Here is a 26,708-nt window from a genome sequence, read left to right as displayed (position 1 = left end):
ATGAAAATTAGTGCAAATCTTTGAATATATATTTTAAAAATATATATATTTAAAGATTTGCACACATTTTCAAATCAAAAACAAAAAATAGCAGATCTACAAGCTCATAGCGCGGCACTCGGTGCCGCGCTATGAGCCTGTATATCTGCTATTTTTGAATAGCCAAAGAAATCTAAAAATGACACAGATACTTTCCCGGCTAAATGGGTTAAATGGCTTTTTTAAAAGCCATTTAAGCTATAACTAGGCTAAGTTTGAACTTAGTGTGAGATGTGCAACTGGCCCCATGCAGCTATGCATAGTCACATCCACTAGAGGTCGTCGTGGAGGCAGGATGAAGGGCCATACAGTCAGTGAGTGCAGTGGCTCTCCTCGTCTGACAGTGAGGAGGTTAGATCTGTTGTTGAAGCCACAAAACAACCAGGATGAACACTTAAAAAGAGCCCAACAACAGCAACGGAACTAAAGACAGGGTTGACATTTGATACCAAACTTCCAGGACTTTAACCGACCTGGACCTCGGCATGCACATGTTAGTGGCAGTTGAACGACAGCTAGTTGGATGTCGACTGAAAAAACTGCAGATGAATCAGTGCCTCAGGAGGAAGAAGTAGTAGCTCTGGATGTGTTGTTGTTAGTTTAGCTGCTAATGCTAGTCGCAATAGTGGCGAAAAAGTCGAGTCAATTGAGCTGCTTTGTTAAATGCTGACCGCCTGGCAGGTCGTTGCACGTGTAGCTTTAATGGAGCTAGTTAACACACACACTACTACAACTTTAGTTGAGCTACTGGAGTAGCATTTATTAGCCCTAAGAAGTAGTTAGCTTAGCTAGCTAGCTAGCCAGCTGCTAGCCACTGATCTGGGGGAGAAAATGAGCAGAAAAAACAACCAGCATTATAAAGGAGCAGAGGTCAGCTGCTGTGTCAAATACTTCTTGTTCGGGTTCAACATTATATTTTGGGTAAGTGTTACTCTCTCTCTCTCTCTCTCTCTGTGTGTGTGTGTGTGTGTGTGTGTGTGTGTGTTGCTGTCCTCTCTTGATTAACTTAACTGTAGTTTACAATTTGGGTCATATGATGTTTCACACATGAAATTATTAAAAAAAGTCAAATAGATATTTGATTAACAAAAGGGTTACTTTGGGACGTGTGTGTGAGCTGTACGTACTGTGTACTGATGCTAAACTATCAAACAATAATGGCAAGCACTAATTGTTTGATAGTTTATTTTAATAGCTGTTTTGATTGCTTGGCACTTTAATTAATAGGTGTGTGTGTGTGTGACTGTGTGTGTAACCTGTCCTTCTTTGGCCATTTGTTGGTTGACTCCACAACCATCTAACTTTAGGCCCGACATAACTGCTTTGCCTTGACCTTTTTGTTGATCTGGTCAGCCTTAATTGACCCTTACCACATCCTTGATCCTTGCTCTTGGTGACCTGTGTGTGCCCTTGGAACCACCAGGGTTCTGTATACAACACACTGATGATTATATCTATGAAAGTAAGGCTGCAACTATATGCTCTCTTAGTGTATTCTGTTGATTACTTTTTTGATTATTCGAATTATCTAGAAGTGAATTAAAACCACTTAACCACACAAACAGCATTATTTTATTCTTCTCACACAACATGTCATGCAAAATAGTGAAAATAGCAGATCTACAAGTTCACAACACATTGGCATGTGCACGTGTTGTGAGCTATTTTCATTTCACCTATAATGACCTGCACAAAATGTGGATCGATTATTAATGATGATTTTTATTGAATTATCAATATTATTTTTTATTATAATTGATTAAATCGATTAGTTTCATTAGCTGTTTCACCTTTACTCAAAAGGTCCCAACTACTTACAGTATTGTAGCACCCAACTATGTCTATTTAGAATAGAGTTGGATCTCCAAGTGCTTCCAGCTTATCTTAAGGTAGTAGTCAAACTTGGCAGCTGCTCGTATTGGCTCAGTGAATTTCTCCCTCTGGTTTGAGCCAGAGAAAACATTAGTAGAACATAATGAACTCCACTCTGTACTCTCTGTATAAAATGTTTCCTGCTTGTTAAACTCTATTGGACATTATACTTGCCATCTTTCTGGGAAACCATCTCAGTTGTGTGTAAGGTTGGGGTTTGACGATGTAGCCAGTTTCACGGTGAAAGCGGTTCTGTATAGGCAAATTATTTTGATTAAATCAGTTTTGCATCGAATGAATCTCTTGTCGAATATTTTCATCCCAAATCTGAAGTCCGCTTCACATGATTTAATTTTGATTTACATTTCTGTTGTCCTCGAAGGCCGAATCATCACCAGTTGCACTAAAAGCTGTTGATATGAAATATTTTTTCTCACTCTGTACTCTAACGATGTACCCCAAAGATTCGCCAAGGGATTCAAAAGGATTTGGATTTGATAAGCAGATTTACATTCTTATTGAAAAATCCTTTCGACTAACCAATCCTAGTAGGGTAAGGGTTAGGGTTTGATAGCTGATTCCATTTAGGAAAAGGTTCCGAGTGGGCATATGATTTGGATTCGAGAAACTCTGAGTCGACAAATCTCTTATCAGATCTTTTCTCTCCAAGTTTGAATGGCTGAGTTGAAAGCTGAAATGGTATTGTCACCAAGTTCACTAAAAGCTGTACAGAGTACTCCTCAATCTAATCTGTCCACTTCTGAAAAGATTCTATAAGGAATTTGAAAGGATTCTTATTTAATAAGTGAATGTATTTTCATTATATTCAGATTTTATTAACCCATTTAGACAGGGAACGCATCTGTGTGGCCATTTTAGATTTATTTGGCTATTCAAAAATAGCAGATCGACAAGCTCGTAGCGCGGCACTATGAGCTTGTTGATCTGCTATTTTTGGAAATAAAATCGTGAAAATGTGTGCAAATCGTATTATGTATATATTTTTTAAGCGAACATTTTAACTCAAATCTTTGCTTCTGGGGATTCTGCAAATGTCTTCTAAATCCTAACAGTTTTTTTGAAAAAACGTATATCGTTATAATATCAGCAATCTGGGAACCCAGAGCCAATTGAGAAGGAAAAACAGCGCCCTCTGCTGTTTGTACTATCTCACTTGGCTCTGGGACAATGACGACGGAGCACCCGTGCGCAAGGAAACCGGGGTTTTGGTCTGCCTTCAGCGTTTCACTTCCGGTGGTGCGACTATGTTTTCATTCCCACTAACAATATTTCTACACGGAACACTAACACCACTTCTCCCAGAGAACATGGATCGTTTTGGTTATAAGCCCACTTGTTTCTATGATGAAGAGCAAGTTAAAATGTGAATATCTTTTCGTGGTTTTGTCTGCTCCGCGGACGCTATTGTTAAATTAGTTTTGGTTGGTTTCGAGTGGGGAAGGATCGGCGGACGTAAATCCCGCCCACTACATTTGATTGGGTAAAGCGCGGCCTGCTTCCTGATCTGAAGGCACGCCCACTTGTAGCCCAGTGTGTACACGTTATGACGAACCTTCACGACAGATTCCAACGCAGAGCAGAATCTGTTCTTGAGAGATTATAATATCAGTGGTTCTCAAACTTGTTCATGTCAAGGACCCCGAAAATGATATGTATTTGGCCGCGGACCCCCATCTCAAAATATGTTGTTCCAGTGACCCCCAGAAGCAAAGATATGAGTTAAAAATGTTTTACGATAATAAAAAAAAATAGCCAAAGTATACAATAATGGTTAAAGTGGTTACAGATGCGTTCCCGGTCTTAAAGGGTTAAATCCTTTCAAACTAGTCGTCTGTAGACTTGCAGAGTGTCACTGGTGAGCTCAGCTCTCATTTCTGTTAGCTGCCATTCAGCACTGACTGGGTTATGTGAGTTACACGACATGTCAGCCCCCGCGTCTCAGTACCCCAGTCTGAAAGGTCCTGCTGTTCACATCCCACCCTCGCCCCCTCCCCTCACTGCCATCCTGATTCCTGCTCCCTGACTGCAAGTAGTTTAGAAAGTCAGTGGCTGAAGGGATGGCATGTCTGCGTGCCTCAGAAGAGCTTCCCACACACTGTCTGAAGGAAAGGCCACACGGGTTTGAATACAACCCAGCCCTCCTCCATTCAAACACCCCTTTCACTCCCCCACCACCGCTATTGTATACAGGCACTGCATGATGCCATTGTTTCTCTCTCTCTCACACACACACACACACACACACACACACACACACACACACACACACACACACACACACACACACACACACACACACCAAACCGCACACGCACTCACACAGACACCCACGCGCAAACCATACACACACAACACACACTCCCCCTCATTAAAACACAAAACGTATTCACACACAGGGATGAGAACAAAGCGTTGGGTTGAAGGGGGGGTGGTACTGATGCTAGACCCGCCAGGCTCGTCAGCAGATGTGATCCACATGCACTCTCCTCCTCCTCCTACTCGCCTTTACCTTCTTCCTCATTCCAGCATTCACTGACACGCTGTCAGAGGATCACACCTCGCCTATGAAGTGTCTTGTTTGTTTTTTGTTTGCCACTAGTAACCACAGAGTAGAGTCTTTAGTTGTAAACACTACGCTCAAAATTGAGAGTCACTCTCTCTCTCGCACACACATGTGTACATTGTGATGTAGATGACACACACACACACACACACACACACACACACACACACACACACACACACACACACACACACACACACACACACACACACACACACACACACACACACACACACAGACACACACACAGACGACTCTCACACAAACCACTTGTTTCCCATAAAGAGCACTCTGTATTGTAAATTCGACCAGCTAATCGAGAGGGAAAGGTTGAGTCATCGTCATGCAGCCCTGCTGTCTCTGACTCATATTTATGCTTTCTCTTGTCTGACTGTGACTGTTGAACCTATAGGCTAAGTCAGGCCTACAGCATTGTCTCTGAGTCTGTAGGAACAAGTTCCAGCTTGCTGGCTGTTTCCCTTAATAATCACCAAAAGATGCGCGCCTCCAGCTTGTGAGTTGTGAAACCTGCTTTTTGTTGGGACGAATCAGTAAATTGGCAAAGTGGAGAGATCTGTGCTTTATTCTCCATCAAACAGCCCATTTATCTTTGCCGTAGAGCTTTTCTCAGGCTTGAAATTGGAGTCTAAATTTAGTCAAAAGTGTGATGAGGCCTAGATATTGTGAACAGAAGTATACTAATGGAGTAAACATGCCAGAGCCGTTTGAATATTTTCCAGCACTGCAGCTTGCTGTCGACAGCCAGACGTTCTCGCCAAGAGACGACACACCTTTTCTTGTGGTTGGAAAAGACTCATTCCAATCCCCACATCCACCTAATTAATCACGTTTTCAGCCACCCCAGCAGCTGAGATGTGGGGGAGTTGTGCATGCTGTAATTAAGAGCTTGTTAGGCTGTAAATGAGTTGCTGAGCTGGGATGGGTGCAGGGCTGCATTAGAAGCTCGCTATACAGTGCTGGTTATTGCATAGTAAGTAGTCAGCACTGTATTTGCTCTCTCTGTCTAAAATGTCTAAGATGTAGGGTCAATTAAAAAGAAAAAAAGTCCTTGACATAGAAAAGTTGGCGATATAGCAACATACCGTTAGGATTTATAAAACATTTTTAGATATGTATTTGGCCCACAGACCCCCATCTCAAAATGTTTTGTTCCAGGTACCTCCTGAAGCAAAGATTGTTCGCTTTAGAATATATATATATATATTCAAAGATTTGCAATTTTGTTTTAGATTTTTCAAAAATAGCAGATCTGCAAACTCATAGCGCGGCACTCACTGCCACGCTATGAGCTTGTATATTTGCTATTTTTTAATAGCCAAAGAAAACAATGACACAGATGCGTTCCCGTATTGAATGGCTTAAACCAGTGCAGCACAAAAATCTGTGCCAAGGATCCAGGTTACCACAGTAACCTGAATCATCATGGTTTCCCCCTAAATCTCTATTATGAAGGCCATCTGATGAAGCACATTCATTTTGCTCCAGGGAAAACAGCAGTTGGTGTGTCCCTGTGTAATCAGTTAGTAGCCCGTTTGATGATGGACCAAGCAGGATAAAGAAGTGGGAAGTTGGGAAACGATGACGTCAAGGGATTCTGTGTTGTTCTGAGCTGAGATGAACTCCACAATATTGGTCGTGCAAAGCTGCTGGTATCATATATCACCAATGCAAGGACTGTTGGCACAGCCTCGCACATTTGAAATTCAGCAGTCTGTGGAGTCATGGAGAGGGCAGTCATGCTCGAGTAAGTCTATAGCTTTTTGTGGGTGTGCATGTGTGCGCGTGTGCGTGTGGCGTGCATGCATGGATGTGTGTATCTCCACTGGCAGCGTGGCACTTGGTTTGACTGTTGGTTAGTCGAGGTTAATAGGATCAGCTGGCTGAGAAGGGCATCTCCTCAAGTGTTTATAATCCCCACGTGGAGAGGGAAAAAAAAACTTGAAACGCCTCAGAGTGGACACACACACGTGCACGCACGCACACACGCACAGAGAGCGAGTGAGTGTGGTAGAGAGTAAGAGAGAGCTCATAGCTTAATTTGAAATTTGAATAGCTGGGATGGGAAACGGCACGGTTGATATGATAACATCTAAACAGAAGCAATGAAGCATAGATCGAGCAGAGAGCGATAAAAGATTGATCTATAGTCTAGACACACACACACACACACACACACACACACACACACACACACACACACACACACACACACACACACACACACACACTGGACAGGGTTCACTTCTGGGAACAGATTGAAAAACTTTTCTGCAAAGAAGAAAAGGTGTTTGTTTGTATCCAATCTGTCCAGAACTATCCTTAATTGGAAATAAATCCTGCTGCACAAGTAAACGGAATACAATTTACATTTGGGAATTGATTGAACAAAATACACCCAGACACAAACAACAACACCCATCACTTTCAGAAATGTACGTTTCACCGTTAATTCTCTGTGGGCGATTTAAAGTCGAGGCTAAATAGATTAGACTGTCTCTCAGTCAGTCTGAACCCCTCCACCTGATCCCTGTCTGACAGTTCTCCCCTTCACTGTCACTTGCGTATCGAAGTCACCACCACCATGCCGAATGAATTCAGTATGTCTTCAGAATTCCATTAGGGTTAGCATAGAGCATTGTTCTAGCCATACCATATGAACCATGGCATCCCTATTCTGGGCATAATAGGCAGCATTCGTTAAAAGCAGGCAAACACTTGGAACATTTAGCAAAAATAGAAGATCACAAACTCACAACGCTTCAAATGTGAAGACATGGGCTTGTAGATCTATTTTTTTTTAATATATTTGATGTACAACAAAATCTTTGTTTTAAGTGGTTGAGCATTTGTCTTGATGTGTGTATGCAGACATTATTTATTATTTTACTTGCCTCCCCTGATTTACATCAGGGAAGGCGAGGGCTTCTAACAATATGATTTAGACAAATTCAAACAATTAGGTTCCGCTAATATAATGTGTGTGTGCCTCAAGTGAGTCTGCTTCCATCCATTTCATTTTATTGATTGTTTTTCTTTTCAAAAACAAAATAAATGCAATACAATTCCCCATGGTGTCACTATAGGTCAGTAACAAAAGAAAAACAAGAAAAAAATTGTATTTGAGACGGTATCGCTAATAATCCCTTTGCTTGTAAGTCTACTCCCACCCTAACCCATTGATCCATCCCACATGAGCTGACACCTCATATCGACAGAGAGAGACCTAATACAATACAGAAGAAAAAAACATAAAGCATACAGAAATAAAAAGATGCATAAAAGTAATGAATGAACAACAAATGGAGAAATAGTAAGTAGAAGTTATAGTCAAGAGCAAAGATGCAACAAATGAAGTGTTTTTTTTTAAAGGATTTGCATTAATTTGTAAATAATGTGGTCCCGAAAGTGGTAAGACTTTACTGAGATGCTGGCAGATGGGTATGCTGTTCTATGCATGTTGTCTAGAGTTAAGAGATTGTGAACGGAAAAAAGCATAAATAATGATTAATCAACTAACAAAGTCTTGGTCGACTAAGACCAGGCCGACCAATAAATCGATTAAGCCTCAAGCCTTAGGGCTTAGGGCAATATTAGCAGGCAAATATTGGCACTATGTATGGATATCACTGCCTGTAAACACAACAAAGTGAAACGTTATCCCAGTATCCAATTTGAGGACTCACTCAGGCCACAGCACATTGATGATTACATCTTTAATCCATTTAGACCTAAGGCCGATTCTAAAAATGCTTTCTAAATCCTAACCGTTTTCTGAAATACTTATGTTGCTATAAATGTAGCTAAAATCAAAAATGACATATATGCTTTCCCAGATTTAAGGGGTACTTGGTAGCATCATTATATAGCTCTAGCTAACGTTGTTGCCTCTCCTGTGTGTTTTGTTTTGCAGTTAATTGGAGCCGCATTCCTCGCCATAGGCTTGTGGGCATGGGCGGAAAAGGTAAGTAATAAGTATACACTTGAAGTGCACACACGCGCGCACCCCCCCACACGCGCACACGCACACACAAACACGAATACAAGACTGTTGTTTCGATTGCGTGCCTCACATTCCTCCCCTTAGTATTACCCATGTTACTTAAGCAGGAAATTAGGTCTCTTTTCTGGAGGGCATTTAGTTGGAGCAAGGAGAAGTGGTTAAGGGTGATATACAGTATTTGTGGTGCACTCCGTAAATAGCCTATCTACAAGCTGACAAAAGCGCGTTGTGAGCTTGTAGATCGACTATTTTTGGTGTGCGACACCGGCGTTGCAACGGTATAACTCAGACTTTAGTGCTTCACCATGTGCACAACTGTAGCACCATTCCTCTAACACGTTATGGTACTTAACCCATTATTAACTGATGAGGGCCTTAAAAGCCTCTCAGGGAATGGAATATAATGTATGTTACAGTTGCAAGGTCCAGTACAATGTACAACCATTAACAAACATTGTGTATTACAGGTTTAGCTGGTGCACACATATTTTATTTTAATTCTTATTCTTTTGTTTTATTTTTCTCAGGATTTACCGTATATGAAACTCATTTGTAACAGCATCTTGGAGCTGACATAGGAGATTTGAAATTAATACATGGAGAAAAGAATTTTTCAAACATGGCTTTTTTTGCGGAAACGTTATTGTTTAAAACACTTATGGGCTAAACAGGATCACACCTGAAAATGTATTTTCTGTTTACTAAAGAACTGGAGAGATGGGGAGAAACACTTTATTTGTAGCAATGATTACTGTCGCAATATACATTTCCCAACAAATTAATATTGCTTCCATCCCCTTTAAGGCTGGGAAGAGGGAAGCCATATGGACATTTTTATCTGACGCATGCATTGTCTTTGGCAGTATGACAGCATCTGCAGACAAATTGGATTAGCAGGCTACACATTTGTCAGGAAATTATTGTAGCAGCGGATCCTCTGTGGGCAATTGTGTTAGTTTTCACTCTACACTACATATAAAGGTCAAATGGTGACTTTGCCCTCTCGTGTGTGAAGGAATGTGTTGCTGCTCGGATCTTCTTCCAGCTGGGTTAGCAGTCAATTTGCTCATTAATTAGCTGGAAATTGTACCAATTGATTTAGCAAATGCCCCACCAGCATGGAAACATGCACTGATTAGTAACGTCTGGTCATGAACTCTGTTAACCCATTGAGACCTGTTGCTACCTATACGTTGTTATACCTTTCAATCCGGATGCCACCTCTGTGTCTCATTAGTTGTTGCTATAATATAGTAACATAATTTTATATTTTTTATTTTTAGTAAGAATTTGAACGTTTTCAGAAAACTATGGTTAGGTTTTAGAAGGCGTTTTTAGAATCGGCCTCAGGTCTAAATGGGTTAAAATTGGCCTGCCCAGGAGTACCACCAGTCAAACTGAGTGAATAATAATGAATTGCAGGCGCTAAAGGACCGAAAAGGGGTGAGGCTGGGTCTCTGAGTCACTGAGATGATGAGCCTCCGGCCTGCTCAACTCAGACAGACTTTTATTGTTGCAGGGTTTGTGCTTAATTCAAATCAAACTGTTGTCTCTGAATTATCAGTGTCATATGACTTCAAAATAATGAAATGCACAGGCTCTCCCTGCAGATTAAAAGGGCCGTTCACACTAAGCACTATAACTATAACTATATAGTTCACCTTTTAAAAAAATATATATAGTTGGTGTGAACTCTGACATCTTCTTTACTTAGAACGTTTTTTAAAACTATATTTTTATAGTTATAGTTGTAGTGCTCAATGTGAATGGCCTTTTAGGAAGTCATGCCCTAGCACAGTCAGGAAGTCATGCCCTAGCACAGTCAGGACAGCCTGGTCCAAAACTACAATATGATGATTCGATTGATTGAGATCATAATTTTATTGAAATGAAAATCCCACAGCAGTCTCCTGCCTTAAGTGCCCAAGTATTCCTTAATTCCCTGAGTCACGTCTATAAGGCAGCGATCATGCAGTTTGCAGCTTTGTAACGCAGTGAGCCTTCAGGCTGGGGAAAAAAGTACAATCCTCAAAGAAAAAATTAAAAACAGATGACAAGTGATTGTATTAATCAGTCAAAATTCATAATGTCGGTTAACAGTTAAATGGTTATTATTAACTTCACTACTACCAGCTTAAGCTGTAGCTGGGTTTGTCCTGTACGCCAGTGGTTCCCAACGTTATATCACGAGCCCCAAAAGAAAGATTTGATGTTTCCCCGGGACTCAAACTAGTGAAAATCTACAAGCTCATGTGATGTGCCGTGAGCTTGTAGATCGGCTATTTTCACTACAACTTTTTTTTTTCGGGTGGGCATTTTTGAAAATCTTTTGAAATGATGATAATAATCAAAAACAAAAAAATAAAGGGACTTTTTCTTGCGACCCATATGGGACCGCAACCCACAAATGGGTCCTGAGCCATTGTTTGGGAAACACTTCTGTACGCTATCAGAGAAGCAGGGAGGATGCAGGAACTGGAGCAGACCAGAGACTGACAGGAAGTCATCTTGAATACACACACACATGCATGCTTGCACGCACACACACACACACACACACACACTGAGGGCTGTGGGGGCAGGGCTGTCGGAGAGGAAGGATGGATGTCTGTTTTTGACTGTTTGTGGAAGGTTTTAAACACTGCCTTCCGTGGAAAATATCTCACGTTTTAGGCATGCGTTAGATCTGCCAGAGAGCACAAAAAAACGCAAACGTTGTAAATAAATCAAGACAGAATGCTGAAGAAGTCATCAGGCTGCAGGCTTTGTTCTTTGTGTGTAAAAGAGAAAACAAACAGAACAAAAGCGTAGGACAAGTTAGGACGTTTTCTGTGAAACACCTGAACAGCTACACCCCCTGGGGTTTTTAACGGGTCAATCTAAGGCTCTCTGGCCTGCTGGCACACAGCGTACGTGTTTATTTGAATTACTCAAACATCAGAAGCTCCCTTGTAGGTCTTTTTTGTGTGTATGTTTTGTGTGTGTCTTGCAGAAGACGCACTTGACGAGAGGAATGAAGGGAAGTAGTGTTTTCTTTTCTTTTTTTTAAACCTGAATTATGTCCTCCTTCCCTGCAGGGGGTCCTGGCCAACATTTCGACCATCACAGACCTCGGGGGCTTCGACCCTGTGTGGCTCTTCATCGTGGTCGGAGGGGTCATGTTCATTCTGGGCTTTGCCGGCTGTATAGGAGCACTGCGAGAAAACACCTTCCTGTTAAAGTTTGTAAGTCTAAATTTCCAAAATGTTTGCGCTATGACATGCCCAAAAATAGGGACACCAAGTGTTGCTAAACCAATTCACACCTCGCTCGCGCACGTCACACACCTCGACATGGAGAATTCGCACCACAGCTAACATCGTCAGTGTAGCAGGTGTTTACTGTGATATTATTGCCTCAAATATTTTACACAAACCACGTCTGGTCTCATCAGAACACCGATCCGCCCATCATACTGGACCGCATCATTTCCCTCTTTCATCAAATCATATCTTCCCCATCTGTACCACGGCCTGTTGGCAAGCCATGGATAAAAATAAAAAAAACATCACTCCCCGGAGCTATGACACATCATTTTCGGAGAAGGTTGTCTTTGTTGTGCGGTGGTAACGTCACGTGACTGACGAGAGACAAACTAGCCTGGTTGCCGCCAGCACCTATTAGCTGCTGTCCAGGTCCATTAGGCCCCGGCAACAGAGGAGATATGGGAAGCTGATGTGGCTTTTGGGCTCGGGAAGTTCTTTATGACCCGGTGCATTTATCATTAGCCCCCTCTTTTTTTCCTCCCGCATTTACTGTAAAGGCACGGCTGCGATGGCACCTCTGGGACTGGCGGTCTCACAGCCACGCTCTCATTCGGCCAGCCAGGTTCCGTGCCTTGGAACCAGACTTTCTGTATACAGAGGGGTAATAGATCAAAGTAATTTTCCTGTTTGTTTTTTTGTAGTTTCCTAAGCAAATTGCTATAAGAACAAATTTGTTTCGTCCTCATTATTCCCCTCAAAACTGATTTTATTGTGTGAATATTTAGGTGCAAAACAAAGCGGTTCCATGCGTTCCTTTTTTACAGCCCCCACCACCACCCCAAAAAATATAATTTAAAAACAAATATATATGTAAAATGTATAAATACTGTCCATATAAAAAATACCCTCCTCCCTTCCCTATTCATGGATTGTTTGCAAACAAACAAGCACATTGGTGTGTGTACACGGTATGTATGCATGTGTTTGTGAGTGAGAATAATGTATCGATGTATGTGATGTGTATTGTTATTGTGTGGGTGGGTCTGCTTACGAGTGAGTCGTGTGAGTGAGTACTAGTAGTCTATTAATGTATCTATTTATTGCTGTATGTATTGTTCATTATGCACTTCTTACTTTTACTCTTCTTAGTTTGTGCTGCAGAATTCCCCCCTGGGGGAAAATAAAGTGTTATCCCATCCTATCCTAAAATAAGAGGCTGAATGTTCTCCATTGTGTGTTTGTGTGTGTGTGCATGGATGTGTACAGTTCTCCGTGTTCCTGGGATTGATTTTCTTCCTAGAGTTAACCGCTGGCATCCTAGCGTTCGTTTTCAAAGACTGGATCAAAGACCAGCTCAACTTCTTCATCAACAATAACGTCAAGGCCTACCGCGATGACATCGACCTGCAGAACCTCATCGACTTTGCCCAGGAATATGTGAGTCTACAGCTAGTGTCTCCCATCATGTCAAGTGGTCTTGTTTATGTCTGTATCTTTCTTAAGCGTCTCTCTGTAGAAACGACGATCAATTCGACCCCCCACTGCTGAGTAGATCCCATGACGAATGGCATTGTAGTGGATTTGAGTAGTTATTCAATCATTTGAATGAGATGATTTAGATAATTGGATCTCATGTGTAATCGCTCTGGTGTGATGTAACACTCGTGTAATCCTGCCTGATCATTAATGGCACACGATCTGCAGCACAGTAGCTACATGCGTGTGCACGCTTAAGCTGACCTGAGCTCCAGATCAACAAACAAAGACCGTTTTCATTGGCCATAGCAGCTTGTTAAAACGCTGTGACAATGGCTGCAGGGGGGTAAATAGTTTTTAATCTTTTGAATTTTTTCTCTGCAGTTTAGTCCCGCCCAATGTATAGTCCGCCATACACATAGTGCACCACTGGATCTCCCCATATCATAAGATGATATAACAAATTACAAATATCCAAGCTTCTTTGATGACCTGGCCCAGCCACTGTTGAACTGAAAACTCCCTGCAGCCTAAAGAAACCTCACCAGTCTGCACGCATATTCATTTTAGATTACACAGCAATATTGTCAGTGAGTGTGTTTACATGCCAACGAGAAATAGGATTAATAGGTTTCATCAGCCAATATTGACACAAATGGATATCAGTAATGTGATTGCTCTTAAGTTGCGTCTACACAATTATTTGCATAGTCACTGTATGCTCCATGGAAAAGACATGGGGGGAATGCAAATCTGAAGTTCCCTGGCAAAACTCTCTCTCTCACACACACACACACACACACACACACACACACACACACACACACACACACACACACACACAGTTTGCTTATCTGCGAAAATGGCTGGGAAGTTGGGTGTTCAATAATGTATGGCTTTCAAACACAACATACTGTATAATAACTGGATCGAGAGAGAGGCAGAGACCGAAGCCTCACTGGATGCAGGCTACCTATGCACCAAAACTTATGTTAATGGCAACAAGTAGCTCTGGTCAGCCATGCCAAAGGCAAACAGCATAAAGACAACCAAAAGGCTGTTGCACAGACTGCCAGTTTCTGCACATATTTCACGCCTGATGCAAGACCAGATAACATTAGACCTACCGCTTCGACAAGCACAGCAAGACAACTTCACTGATGCTCAACCAATCCACTACCGCATCATGCAACCTGCTATCGGCTGAAGTGGTTTGGGCACTGAAAACAATGGACTCACATTATTCATACAGCTCCTGTGCTAACACGAGTGAGCTTTTCGGAGCTACAGTATGCCGAATAGTGGCCAAATGTACTTGTGGGAAACAATGTGCATACCTGTCCACATTTGGTATTGCAATCTACTTAAAATCGCTTGTCAGAGAGGTGACCAGCCAGGCTGCTTACACAATGATGTTCAACGAAGGCCCGAACAAAGCTCTCCAACGTAAACAGATGGACCTGCACATCCAGATTTCGGTTCAGATTTAATGTTTGCTCTCCAAAAGTCATTGAAATTGTGTAAAATATTGCTGAAAAGTTTAGAAAATTAATTGGGAAAATGTGTGGGAATCCTTTCTCTCTTTCAATCAAACTCTCCAACTCCCTCCTTATGGTGCAACATAGAATGTATCAACGTTTAGACACAAGTTAAGTGCTGTTATCTATATGCCAAACCATACAACTCACCAGAGCGGGGTGTTCTGTTCATCATCAAGGCCGGTGGCCGATTTCCACTTGTACGTATTCGCCTTACGACAGCTCAGCAAGATGTGCACAGTAGTTAATCAGAGAAAGTTTATGATTCATAAGCACTGATATTATGTCTCTTTGCGTTTTAGTATGCTGATGTCAGCCCCAATGGCATGTATTATAATTTTGTATTTGTCGTACTGTGTTGCTATTTGTGAGATTTTAAAAAAAATTGCCTATAAAGATATGCCAAAACAGAGGGACGCTAGGGTTAATTCACTTAATGCAAATAAAGCCTGCTTTGTGCACTTTGCTCAACACCATTTTATACAACTCACTAATGCAGTGTTCTCATGTCATTCTCAACCTAGTTCTAGTGATGCATGTTGTTCTGTTGTTCTGGAGTTGGCCAGAAACAATTATGTCCATGAAAATGTACAATCTTATTCGTAAATTAATAACTCATTCATCAATTCTATTTCACCCATCCTATCTATTAGGAGCAATGGGCAGCAAGTGAGATTAATCCTGTTCCTAATGCATGTCGTCAGTCACCACTGTGTGACTGTGTCCCACCACACTATGTGATAGGACACCCGACAGCCATCAATCGAACACAATCAATGGACGGAACAGATTGTGATATTTCAGTTCATAATAGTTCCAGTGAATAATAGTGTTGTTACTTTGTCCTGTCCTCCCCTGGCACAGTGGTCATGCTGCGGCGCTCACGGTCCCAACGACTGGAATATGAACATTTACTTCAACTGCACTGAGCTGAACCCCAGCAGAGAGCGATGTGGCGTGCCCTTCTCCTGCTGTGTCAAAGACCCCGCCGTAAGACCACCCTCAATACACTCTCTATAGCAGTGGTCTCTCAAACGTTTTCATGTCAAGGACCCGCAATTTGATATGTATTTGGCCGTGGACACCCTTCTGAAAAGGTTTTGTGCAAGGCAAAATGAGTTAAGATGGTATCAAAAATGTGTTTAACCACTTTAACCTTGTATACAGTACATAAGCTATTTGAAAATGGCAGATCTACAAGCAATGAGCTTGTACTGAAGATCTGCTGTTTTCAGCAACAACCTTGAAAATGTTTGAAAACCACTGGTATACAAAAACACAACGCTTCCCCACCTAGAAATGATGTAACATACTCCAGTGAGATGCTATTCAATGGCGTGCCACCAAGCTCGGAGTGTATTCATGTTTCTATTGTTTCATTACACCAGGTAGCACATCTTCAACCAGAAAGGGCAGAGCTTGCAAGGGCTGCAACTATAGATATATTCAAATTAATTTATTGATTAATTAGTCTGATTAAACACAATTCTATACTTCGTATAAAAATGTGCTCAGACCACACAACTGTGTAATTTCCCTTAACCTCTCTGGTGTGGAGAATTCCTCCATTATCATGAGCTGGTGACACAGTCAACAAGTTACTAGTCAAAAAGTGCATTGTTTTTTTGTGTTTCTTCATTGTTTCCTCACGTTAATGTGTGCTATATGCTGTTTGTTACAGGAGGACGTCATCAACACACAGTGTGGATATGATGTTCGTCTCCAAGGGGTTAGTATGTCTACTTGTATTTTCCACTGCTCTAGATCATGCTTTACATGCATAAAGGGCAACTTCATAAGTTTTTCCTTTTTTTTACCCATTCAAACCGGGAACACATCTGTGTAACCACTTTATCCATATTTTATACTTTGGCTATTCAAAAATAGCAGATATACAAGCTCATAGCGAGATGAGATTTTAGATCTGTTCTTTTTTGAAAAATCTTGATCATTTTTGCAAATCTCTGGGTTAAATATCTGTTGATCTAGTGATCAACAAGAGACTCGTGTATCATCAAATGAGAAGAGAAAATACAAAAAAACTAACAATAAAAGACGGTGACACATCAAAAGGAAAAGTTACACATCACATACGTTACAAAGTACTGACAGTTAGCCTGTTAAACCATTACCCATTTACTTACATCTTCCAAACAGACAGACTAACACTGAAAGAAAATAATTTGAATACGGTAATCATAAAAATTTATAACAATGAATCAACATGAAAAAATGCAGATGGATAACAAAGTAGACGATCAACAAGCTCACAACGTGTTGCACTGCAAAAAAATATATTTTTATTTTTTATAATTGATTAAATTGATTAGATCTAATAACTGTTGATAGAGATTAGAGAAATGGTCTGACCGTATACCTATCCCTCACTCTACCTGGGTCCATCACCCAGAATAACACAGTTTAGAGGTCAGGAGGAACTTATTTAAAGCCTTGCCCAAACTTCACCAGTTTTCAACTTCAGTCCTAGCATTCTACTGTGAGGAAGATATGTGAGATTCTGACATACTGTAACATTTCCCAATGCGCTCCGTCTCGAGAGATCGCTCTCCTCCTGGCGCTGGGAAAAGAATATATAGTTTTATGCAGGCTGGCTGTGTTTTTCTCTTAACATACCAAACACATTGGGAAGTACTATATCTTTTCTGCTATTGTATAGACTAGAGGGTATAGGATTCAGGTTAAAACAATGTAGGTTTCCCTTTAAACAGCTATATAATTTAAGTCCCATAATCTCACTTTTAGAGCTCATTATTTTTTATTTTGTCAAATTTACATCTCGGGTTGTGATGGTTTTTCCAAGAACTATAGCTTAGACGATGGTACACACTGTTGGTGGTGACAGACATAAGTAAGTAGTATAACATGGCTGGAAGGCAACGGTTCTCTGCCCTGAACAACATGATGCAGAGCTGCTAAGTGGAGGCATGCCAGAGAGTATTCACTCAGCAAAGTTGCCCAATTGGAAGGATTTCATCATCTGTTTAGGAGTGGTGGTGCCAGTCTAGACCAAGTCCACTTGTTATCTGAAACGGTCTGTACTTATGGTGGATTCCTTTTCGTAGGGGGGGGTTTAACCCTTTCGATCCGGGAATGCATCTACAAATGTCTTCTAAATCCGAACAGTTCTCTGAAAAACGTATGTTGCTATAATATCAGTGGTTCTCAAACTTTTTTCATGTCAAGGACCTCCAAAATTACATGTATTTGGCCACGGACCCCCCATCTGAAAATATTTTGTTCCAGGGACCCGCCATTAGCAAAGATTTGAGTTAAAAATGTTCCCTTAAAAAAATATATATATATATAGGATATTCAAATATTTGCACAGATGTTATCGATTTTTCAAAAATAGCAAATCTACAAGCTTATAGCGTGACACTCGGTGCCGTGCTATGAGCTTGTATATCTGCTATTTTTGAATACTTTGGCGTATAAAATAATGGTTATAGCTAAAATCTAAAATTACACGGATGCGTTCCCGGTCTTAATGGGTTAAGTCCTGTTGTCAATGCGATGTGCTGTGAGCTTGTAGATCCGTTATCGCTATTTTGGAAGATTTGATGACATGCCCAAAATAGGGACGTCAGGTTGAACGTGGTTAAAATGTGATCACTTAACTTAACTGTTCCTTCAGCATAGACATACACATAAATATAAGGGATTTTATTATAATTCTTACGACGGGGCATTCACTGCTGAGATTCATGTATATATTCGAATGACATCCGACCACCAAACACAGGAAGAGAGAAGGTAGAGTATGTATAGGGTTAATTTGCCGGCATACTGTTCCTTGCCTTAATGACAGATTGGCGTTCTAACAGGGATAATTAGGCTCCAGTTATAGCCTCAGAGACCAGCCTATCTATGCTCTGTAATTGGCGGCTCAGTGGCTTATGCCAGTCCTCTTGTGTGTATGTGTGGGTGTGGTGGTAACAACTCACTGCACTGCAGTCAGCAGGAGTGCTGTTGCTAGGCGCGCTACAACACAGTGAGCCACCTGCCAATCGCCACGGTCCATTTCCTATGCACGCTCTTTTTTCTGTAAGCGCAGCGAAGGCCAGTGGCATCGATCAACGCGTCACGCTACGTTCCCGCGTCGTAGGGCTTTGCGGCATATGGAATACAATTTATGTCACGGTATAATTTGTAGCATATATATCACGTTATATTCCTTTTCCTTCAAATTTCAAGTTAAATGCTTCTTAAGGGGTAAAGCACTGGTATGGCATAGCAGCTATTATGGTACTATTTAATGCATTACTAGGACATAGTTCACATAGTACACACTAGTAATTTTCATCTCTAAAAAACTGTTTATGAAATACAATAAAATCAAGCTACTGAAAATAAAAAACGACTTCTAGTGCAGCAGAAAAAAAGACCTGGCATGGTCAAAATCCATACCGTAGGGCAGCACCCCCCACTGCCATGTCGTTAGCGGTGTGTCTACGGTGGGAAAGAGGAAGAGGGCAGGGACAGAGGGAGGATGACAAAAACAACAAAGACAGAGCGGCTGAAATGGCTCCAGGGGGGTGGGTCATGGTCACAACAACAAATGGCTTCCTGACATTTCATTGGCCGCCCAGGGATTGCCTTTAACAATCCAATTGGTTTGAGAGGCATTTTCCAGGTTTTTGCAAGAAGGAAAATGGGGAACAAAGAGTTTCTTGGTGGAGTTATCTCCACAGGAGTAACAAAGAGACCATTGTGGGAAACGCCCCCCCCCCCCACCTCAGTGTCAATGGAGGTTCTAAATTACACCTTTTCTGTTGTCATCCATGAATGGAGCTCGTACGTCATTGGCTTAATGTCCCAACACAAAACGGCCATCTGTACTGTAAGTCAGGAAGCCCTTCCTGATTTTATGACAAGTCCTTGCAGTAGTCAGCGATCTGCTGTCCATCTTCTCAGCATATTGTGCCACACCTTCAAATTAAGTGCTTTGATGTGTTCCATCTTGCAAATGCAAAAAGCAGTAACTGCTTAGAGTGGCTTTACGGTTGTGTGAACATGTGGTAATTTGACTCGGTAAAAGGCAATTCTTTAGGCATGCTGTTATAGGTCGACATTTTCAGTAATTTTCTAATTCTTAAAAAACTATTCAAAAGTAGCGAAAATGGGAGCTTGTAGATTGGCCACACGACGGCATCCTATGACAAAGTATAAAATATTGAGTGGTTAACACTGAACTAACATAATTATTTATTTTATTTATCTTCATAAAATTTAAGTTGGTTCCTTAGTACAAAAGTGTGATCTCAGAATAAGTATGTCCTGTTCCCTCATAAAGCTGTCAGCAGGCCATCTGTGCCACAGGAAATGTACGCAATGATGTGTGTGTGTGTTAGTCATAGGCCAAATGCTTAGGTTTGCTTTGACTCATTATGCAAAGTCCAAAGATCCGTCTCAAACCCAGTTATTTATGTTTTAGGTCATTTTTTAAATGTACCTATTTGTCAGACTTTTGTAACGTTTTCATTTATTTTGTATGTTTTATGAAAAGGAGTTGGACCAGCAGAAATATATCTATACCAAGGGCTGTGTGGTGCAGTTTGAGAAGTGGCTTCAGGACAACCTGATAGTTGTGGCCGGGGTCTTTGTCGGTGTTGCACTTTTACAGGTAAGAAGTATTTTATCTCCATGCAGACAGCTGGTCTGCCTCTTGCAGTAAAATGTTTATCTAAAGCCAAGAATGCGGCAGTGCTTTGTGATTTTGGGTCATTGCCGCCATCTGCTGGTGAAAACTCTCCACATCAAGCACGCCCAGCCATCAGGTCATTGCAGACCAGTTCCAGTGTTGCCAGATTCTGTAAGAGAAACAAGCAACCAGGCCTAGGAAAACCAGCCCAAAAGAAGCGACTATGGGCCACATGAGCACTTTAACATATACATCAGCTATTTGAAAATAGCAGATCTACAAGCTCACAACGCGTCGCGATGCGACGCGTTGTGAGCTTGTAGATCGGCTATTTTCAAATAAAATCTTGCGGGGAAATTATAATAAGCAGATCTGGCAACCCTGACCAGTTCACCTCTAGTTCCCTCCCCCCTTTTAAGCAGTCAGGTGCGTCGGTGTGATCTCATTTCCTTCCTGGCTTGTGTTCATGTGTAGATATTTGGGATCTGCCTGGCTCAGAACCTGGTGAGCGACGTCAAAGCAGTCAAAGCCAACTGGTGACGCAAGGCCCCCAGAGAAGAGGCGAGACGCTCCCCAGACAGCCCAGCACCACACCGCTGACGACAATACGACCACCTACGTTCCACGTTGAGCCCAGGCAACACAAATACACACACACATGTACGTAGACGTAATGTTATGCACACAGGAAAAATACACATCCCAAAACATGCACAGTTTACCTTCCCGGTTGACAATCGCAGGTAAAACATTCCTACTACTCAGACAGTCAACACACACCCTTGTTTGTTTACTGTTGAGCCAGGGGATTGAGTCTTAACTCTGACACACTGGGGACCTCCTGCGGCCGTCTCCTTAAAACCTGCTTCAAAGTCAGACTTTGTATTTTCCTTTTGATTTGGTTCTTCAGCTGGGTGCATTTCTGGGACACCGTTGTGTGAGGACTCCTGTCAAGTGAGAAAAGAGACGGATAGAGCCACACGCCAAACATTAAAACACAGAGGGATGGGGGGGGTTTAACTCCAGGTTTTTAACGGTCACACTTTGCATTGTCACACAGCCTCAGGCGCTCAACTTGAGAAGTAATCGCACGTCCCCGAAAATGCCTTTTTCCAAGGTTTGGTTTGTTCATTCGTTCTCCCTTCCTCCCACTTGTCCCTGCTCCCCCGCTGGGGAGAATTAAGTGGCTGTCGGGGACAGTGGGCGCACGGACCCATCGGGTGTCATTTTCCTCATCATAACCTTTCATGACCACTGAAAGACTTGGACACACTGGCTGGGACGAGTGGGTGACTTCTACACGGTTCAGGGAACTAAACTGAAATTCCAGCTCAAAGATTTATTTTTTATGAAAGTGCCATTAATTTTGAGTGTTTTATTGTTTTTCTATTCTTGACTTGGAATTTCTGCTACCCTGGTCCTGATGTCATATCTGTGAGCCGGTGTCAACGTGGACCTCAGGTTCTACAAACAATGCATGTTACTGAACTGCCTGTTTTATACTGCAGGCTGAAATATATATATATATATATATATATATATATTATTTTTTTTCCCCCCCATGTTCAATTTAGATAGACTGGTGGGAAAAAAAAACTATCCTATAATTGCTCAAATGATGCCCTGTTTCCCTTATGGTGTGGTTTTGCTGAAGGCTATTGTAGTGTATCATTATGGGATGGCCTGGTTAATATAATAGGTCTACACTGTACAGGGAAAAGGGGGTTTCATGTTGTTTATCTCTGAGCGTCCCTGAAGCACGTGGGATTGCTGGATCGGGGCCTTTTTTTTTACTTGATTTGTGTTAGCAATTATGGTTTGATGCTTTCATTTTGTCCACTGTGTATGGAAGTAAGAGAATAAGCCAGTTGTTAGATTACCCCCTCCCCCCCCAGAGATACAGTGACATTTTCAGTGTGGCTGTTATTTCATTTCTCTGGTCACAGGTCACTCCATTGACACACAGTGATCCAATATATGGTTCGTTAGCTTCATTAGTGATCCTACTGGAAACTAAAAGGTGGCAGCTAGCCACAAGCTAATTGACCACATTTCAGCTGTCTGTTACAATTTCGTTTCCGTTTGGAATTCTACGAACGCTAACGAGCCATTTCTTGGTCAATTTGTGTGCTAATGCTGATCCCCACTATGTGACAAGTGCCTGATTAAGTCCAATAACAAAGCACGTAAAAAATGTCACAGTATCCTGTTAATCTTTTAAATCTCGCTCTATGTATGTTGTGACCTTTGTTATATTAATATCAATCTTGTTACATACAGTACACTACAGTATATCACATGCTGCATCCGTTCAGTAAGATGGTTATCAAAGCATTACCAGTGATGGTTTATGACAAATATTGCCATATAGATATTTTTTTACCATACGCTAATGTGGGCTTGGGTTTCAATGTTTGTCCACACAAGGTTTACACTTTTTACCCTTCATTTTTCATTGTCAGGAACAGCTTCCATATCCTAAGACGGTCATCTGCTTTTAAATCAGGGGAAGAACTGTAGCCCTTCTCCCTTTTTCTATTGGACATTTAATCACTCGTAGAACATGGACATTATTGGTATGCGTAGGGGTGACTGGGTCAGCGCGATCGTTTGTATGTTCTGTTCTGCATTTAACCACTACAGTTTTTATTTTATTTTTAAGATTGTATTAGTATCTTGTGTGAGATGCACACAGTAAGGTAGTACTTGTGTGGGATTTATTCAACCATACAAATACAGTGAACACACATCCTTTTCTGCCCATAGGAGAGAAAACACTAACAGAAACGTCACATTTTGAATTGTGATGTTAAGTGAAAGACTGGTAGCATTACAAGCTAGTGAACCGTGCAGGCACACAAGAGCCCTGCTCCAGCAGTGTGTATCTGAGAGTCAGGCTTGTGTGAAATCCCGTGGATATTTCTGTACTACTTTCGGTATCATCTCTCTGGATCTTCCTCATCTGTCCTCCTGTCAGGCCGTCTTTCCACCGCAGCTCATGTGGGTTTAACTGGGAGAGGGTTGAGCCCGGATGCAATCCGGGACTGTCTGCCCTCCCAAAGCCGGCTTTATAGGAAAGAGAATGGATTTCTGCATAGCTCTCTCTTTTTTTAATAATCTATGGCTTGTTGACTTAAAAATGGTTCTCGCTGTACAGTAGGCCAAGAACAATCATCTTGTGGTTGGCAGAGTGGGGAAAAAGTCTGGTCTCACTCCAAAATAGCATATGAAATTGTCCCATTTCCAAGCTTTGTCAGAGAGCCGTGTTATTTCTTAAATTCTGCCCAACTTCTCCCCACCTGACAGACAGGAATGTTCCCCTCAGGGCATAAACACACAAAACTCTTGTAAATTGTTGCACACAAGTGGCCATGTGAACCAGCTGTTAAACACTTAAGCCATATACTTCATTGTACGAATAGTGAAAATACCTGATCACTGCGCGCCACGACGCGTTGTGAGCTTGTAGATCTGGTATTTTTGCTATTCTTCTAACATTTAGGAAAAGTTTCATCTATAATGACATGCCTAAAATGGGAACCCATTAAGACCTGGAACGCATCTGTGTCACTTTAGATTTCTTTGACTATTCAAAAATAGCAGATATACAAGCTCATAGCGCGCCGCGCTATGAGCTTGTAGATCTGCAATTTTTTTTAAATCTTGAAAAAAAAAAAAAAAAAGGATTTAGAAAACATTTTTAAGAATCGCCTCAGGTCTTGATGGGTTAAAGTGGTCAAGTATGACACCAGTATGGATGTGAGAAAAGTCACAGCGGTGCTATGATAACCCTGATACTTTGAATTCAGACTGGCGCCGATTAATTGACAGAAACTGTGATATTAAAAAAAAGGAATCGTTGCCTCTGAGTTTTATCAGACGATCATGTGAAAATTCCTCATTGTGTTTTCCTCCAGTTTTCATGTGGCAGCTCGTTTGCGCCCGTTTGCTTCAGTGATTCTTGGAAGAAGTGTTTAATTTCGGTAACCACTTATAGCTGGCAGAGTTTCCTTCGCTCAGGATCTCTTCCCACACAACAAAGCTCTGTTTGTGCTCGCGGGGATCGTTGTTCCGTTGTGCACAATGAAATAGAGGGCATCCTCGCAGTGATTTTATGGATCCGGCCGAGGGCAGGTGGAAAGCCGAGGCTGTCTGTCTTGTGGAGAGCTGCAGTGCTCCCCTGTTCACCCTGCAGCAATGGCATCAGTTTATGAATACAACTAGATTAAGGCTGGGAAATGGGTTGATATATAAGACTAGATATTGTCTGGGATTTAGATCTGCTGTTTTCCCTATTTTCAGTTCCTATCATTATTCCCTATAAATCCCTATTTTATATTTTGATATTATGGTCACAATACCATTATTGTCACTATATCGATATTGGTAAAAAATGTTGTGATATTAGATTTTGTCCATGTCGCCCTGCCCTAAACTCAGTAGCTGGCAGAGTATTTCATATTCAGATTGTTGAGTTACTTTAGAATCTGATGTTTGTTTTACCACCTCTAGTGGATCTTGTTGTGTTCCTCAAATGGGTGAGGGATTCAGTTGCTAATTATGTTTCGTCCTTTTATCCGAATGGCCTTGCAACGTGAAATGCCTGATTTGATTTCTCTCCTCTCCCTGTTGTGGATTCGGGGCATTACCCGAGGAGAAGCCTTATGCAAACCGTGAATATAGCTATAGTCTTTATCTGAGTGGACCTATTCCTCCACACTTGGTTTATTCTCTCTACCCTTATGCAGCACAATGCACAACAGATGTGAAATTAAGGAATGTGAATTAAAGAAAATTATGTCTTAGAGAGATAATTATTATGTTTTATATTATGGCTTTCTATTAAGAGTTTTTTTTTTCATAATCTTGTTTGTGTACATGAGCATTCCATCGTGTGTTCTGTTTTGTCACCTCTTTATCTCCTAGATGTGTGTGGAAGGCCTACCAGTGATTTTGTATACATGCATTTTAATTTTACTGTGTTTTTTAATAATTGAAAACAAAACTGTTTGATTTTCCTCTATGCTTGACATTTTAATGCCAAAATGGTTTTATAAAGTCAAATATATCACCACTATCTACCCAAACATGTCTATTCCAAATACAGCACAGTGCTTCTGGTGATTTTAATGACGTGTAAATTGCTGAGTCTTGACAGGCTCAATTTCTTTTTCAGATTTTCTTAATTTTTTTTCATTTCATACGATTAAAGTCTGGTAACGTCAATGGTAATCTATCTATGGTGTAAAAAAAAGTATTTTTCACAGTTCAGGCTGTGTATGGTTTAGTAGGTTAAAATGTTTGTGTTTACATTTCCCACAATGCTTTGCGGCGGTGTAGAACATCACCGCGTCTACCTCACGGTGTGCGGACATCGCTTCACATCAGTCTGTAATCCACAGAGAATTGGCGTAATGGACTCTTTTCTGTACAGTGGCTATCAGCACAGTTTCCAGGTGTCATTCCATATCACTTGTTGGTCAAAGCACCACCCGTAATTCTCTTTTTATGTTTTCGCTTTTCTTTCTGTTGTGTGAAAGCCTTTCTTAGCCAGCGACGGGGGTTTGCTCTTGAGACAGCTGACTTGCAACTCCTGCATCTTTGTTTCCAATTAAAAGGATTTGTGGATGTGATTCTTTATGGACACTTTTCTTTCACAGACACACCAAGCATTCCTCTTTTTAAATAAGCCAAGCTTTTTGTTCCCTGTTTTGTGTTCTTTCTTGGTTGACCCTGGCTTGCCGGAGAATGTATGAAACTTTGATCATACTGACCATCCATTACTTTAACTTAGTCCTGCCTATTCCAAAGGGTAGCCCTTGTCAAGAAACAAAAGATTTGTATAATAATTGTGGAACATGGTCTGTTACACTGTATATTGTGTTAAACGATATGCTCCTTTCATATATTAAAATAAAGGATTTATGAAAAAAGGGTGGAATTGTTTTTGTTTTAATTATCTTTTAGTGTTTGGCATAAGTACAAATCATTTGTTGTTTTCTCTAGACTTAAAGCAAAGTAAATGACTTGGTTGAGAACTATGGTTCTCAACCGTTTTTGGACAAACCCAGTCGGCTAACAGTCATTTCTATTGTTTATAAATTAATATTTAACATTAATGATCCGGATTTGTACTTTGTTGTTGTAGTTGAACACTGGTTTCAGAAAATATCTGAGCTTCAAGCTAATCATGTCGTGTCACACAGTGCAAAGTATATCAAGCCCTTAACAGTCAATACACCACTTAAAAAAAAAACCACCCTACGACTAT

General features: G+C 41.2%; 1 protein-coding gene across 1 annotated transcript; it reads left to right on the top strand.

Annotated features, from left to right (window-relative positions):
• Window positions 1-399: 399 nt before the first annotated feature.
• On the top strand, window positions 400-26,358 carry tspan17 (tetraspanin 17). The gene is made up of 8 exons (XM_080415345.1): window positions 400-960; window positions 8,427-8,477; window positions 11,594-11,740; window positions 13,028-13,198; window positions 15,640-15,765; window positions 16,457-16,504; window positions 20,303-20,419; window positions 20,912-26,358. Exons 1-8 carry the CDS (start codon window positions 871-873, stop codon window positions 20,975-20,977), a joined length of 816 nt encoding a protein of 271 aa, XP_080271471.1. The 5' UTR covers window positions 400-870; the 3' UTR covers window positions 20,978-26,358.
• Window positions 26,359-26,708: the final 350 nt, after the last annotated feature.

Source organism: Gymnoscopelus braueri (genome assembly GCF_963280865.1).
Source record: "Gymnoscopelus braueri genome assembly, chromosome: 20".
In the NCBI taxonomy this organism is placed as follows: domain Eukaryota; kingdom Metazoa; phylum Chordata; class Actinopteri; order Myctophiformes; family Myctophidae; genus Gymnoscopelus; species Gymnoscopelus braueri.
This window is presented reverse-complemented; position numbering and strand designations above follow the sequence as displayed.

Bases quoted from the DNA above. Each gene is read 5' to 3' on its own strand.
- tspan17 (XM_080415345.1), top strand. From the start codon at position 871: ATGAGCAGAAAAAACAACCAGCATTATAAAGGAGCAGAGGTCAGCTGC. The intron at 11,741-13,027 runs GTAAGTCTAAAT...GGATGTGTACAG, and splicing joins ACACCTTCCTGTTAAAGTTT to TTCTCCGTGTTCCTGGGATT. The intron at 13,199-15,639 runs GTGAGTCTACAG...CCCCTGGCACAG, and splicing joins TCGACTTTGCCCAGGAATAT to TGGTCATGCTGCGGCGCTCA.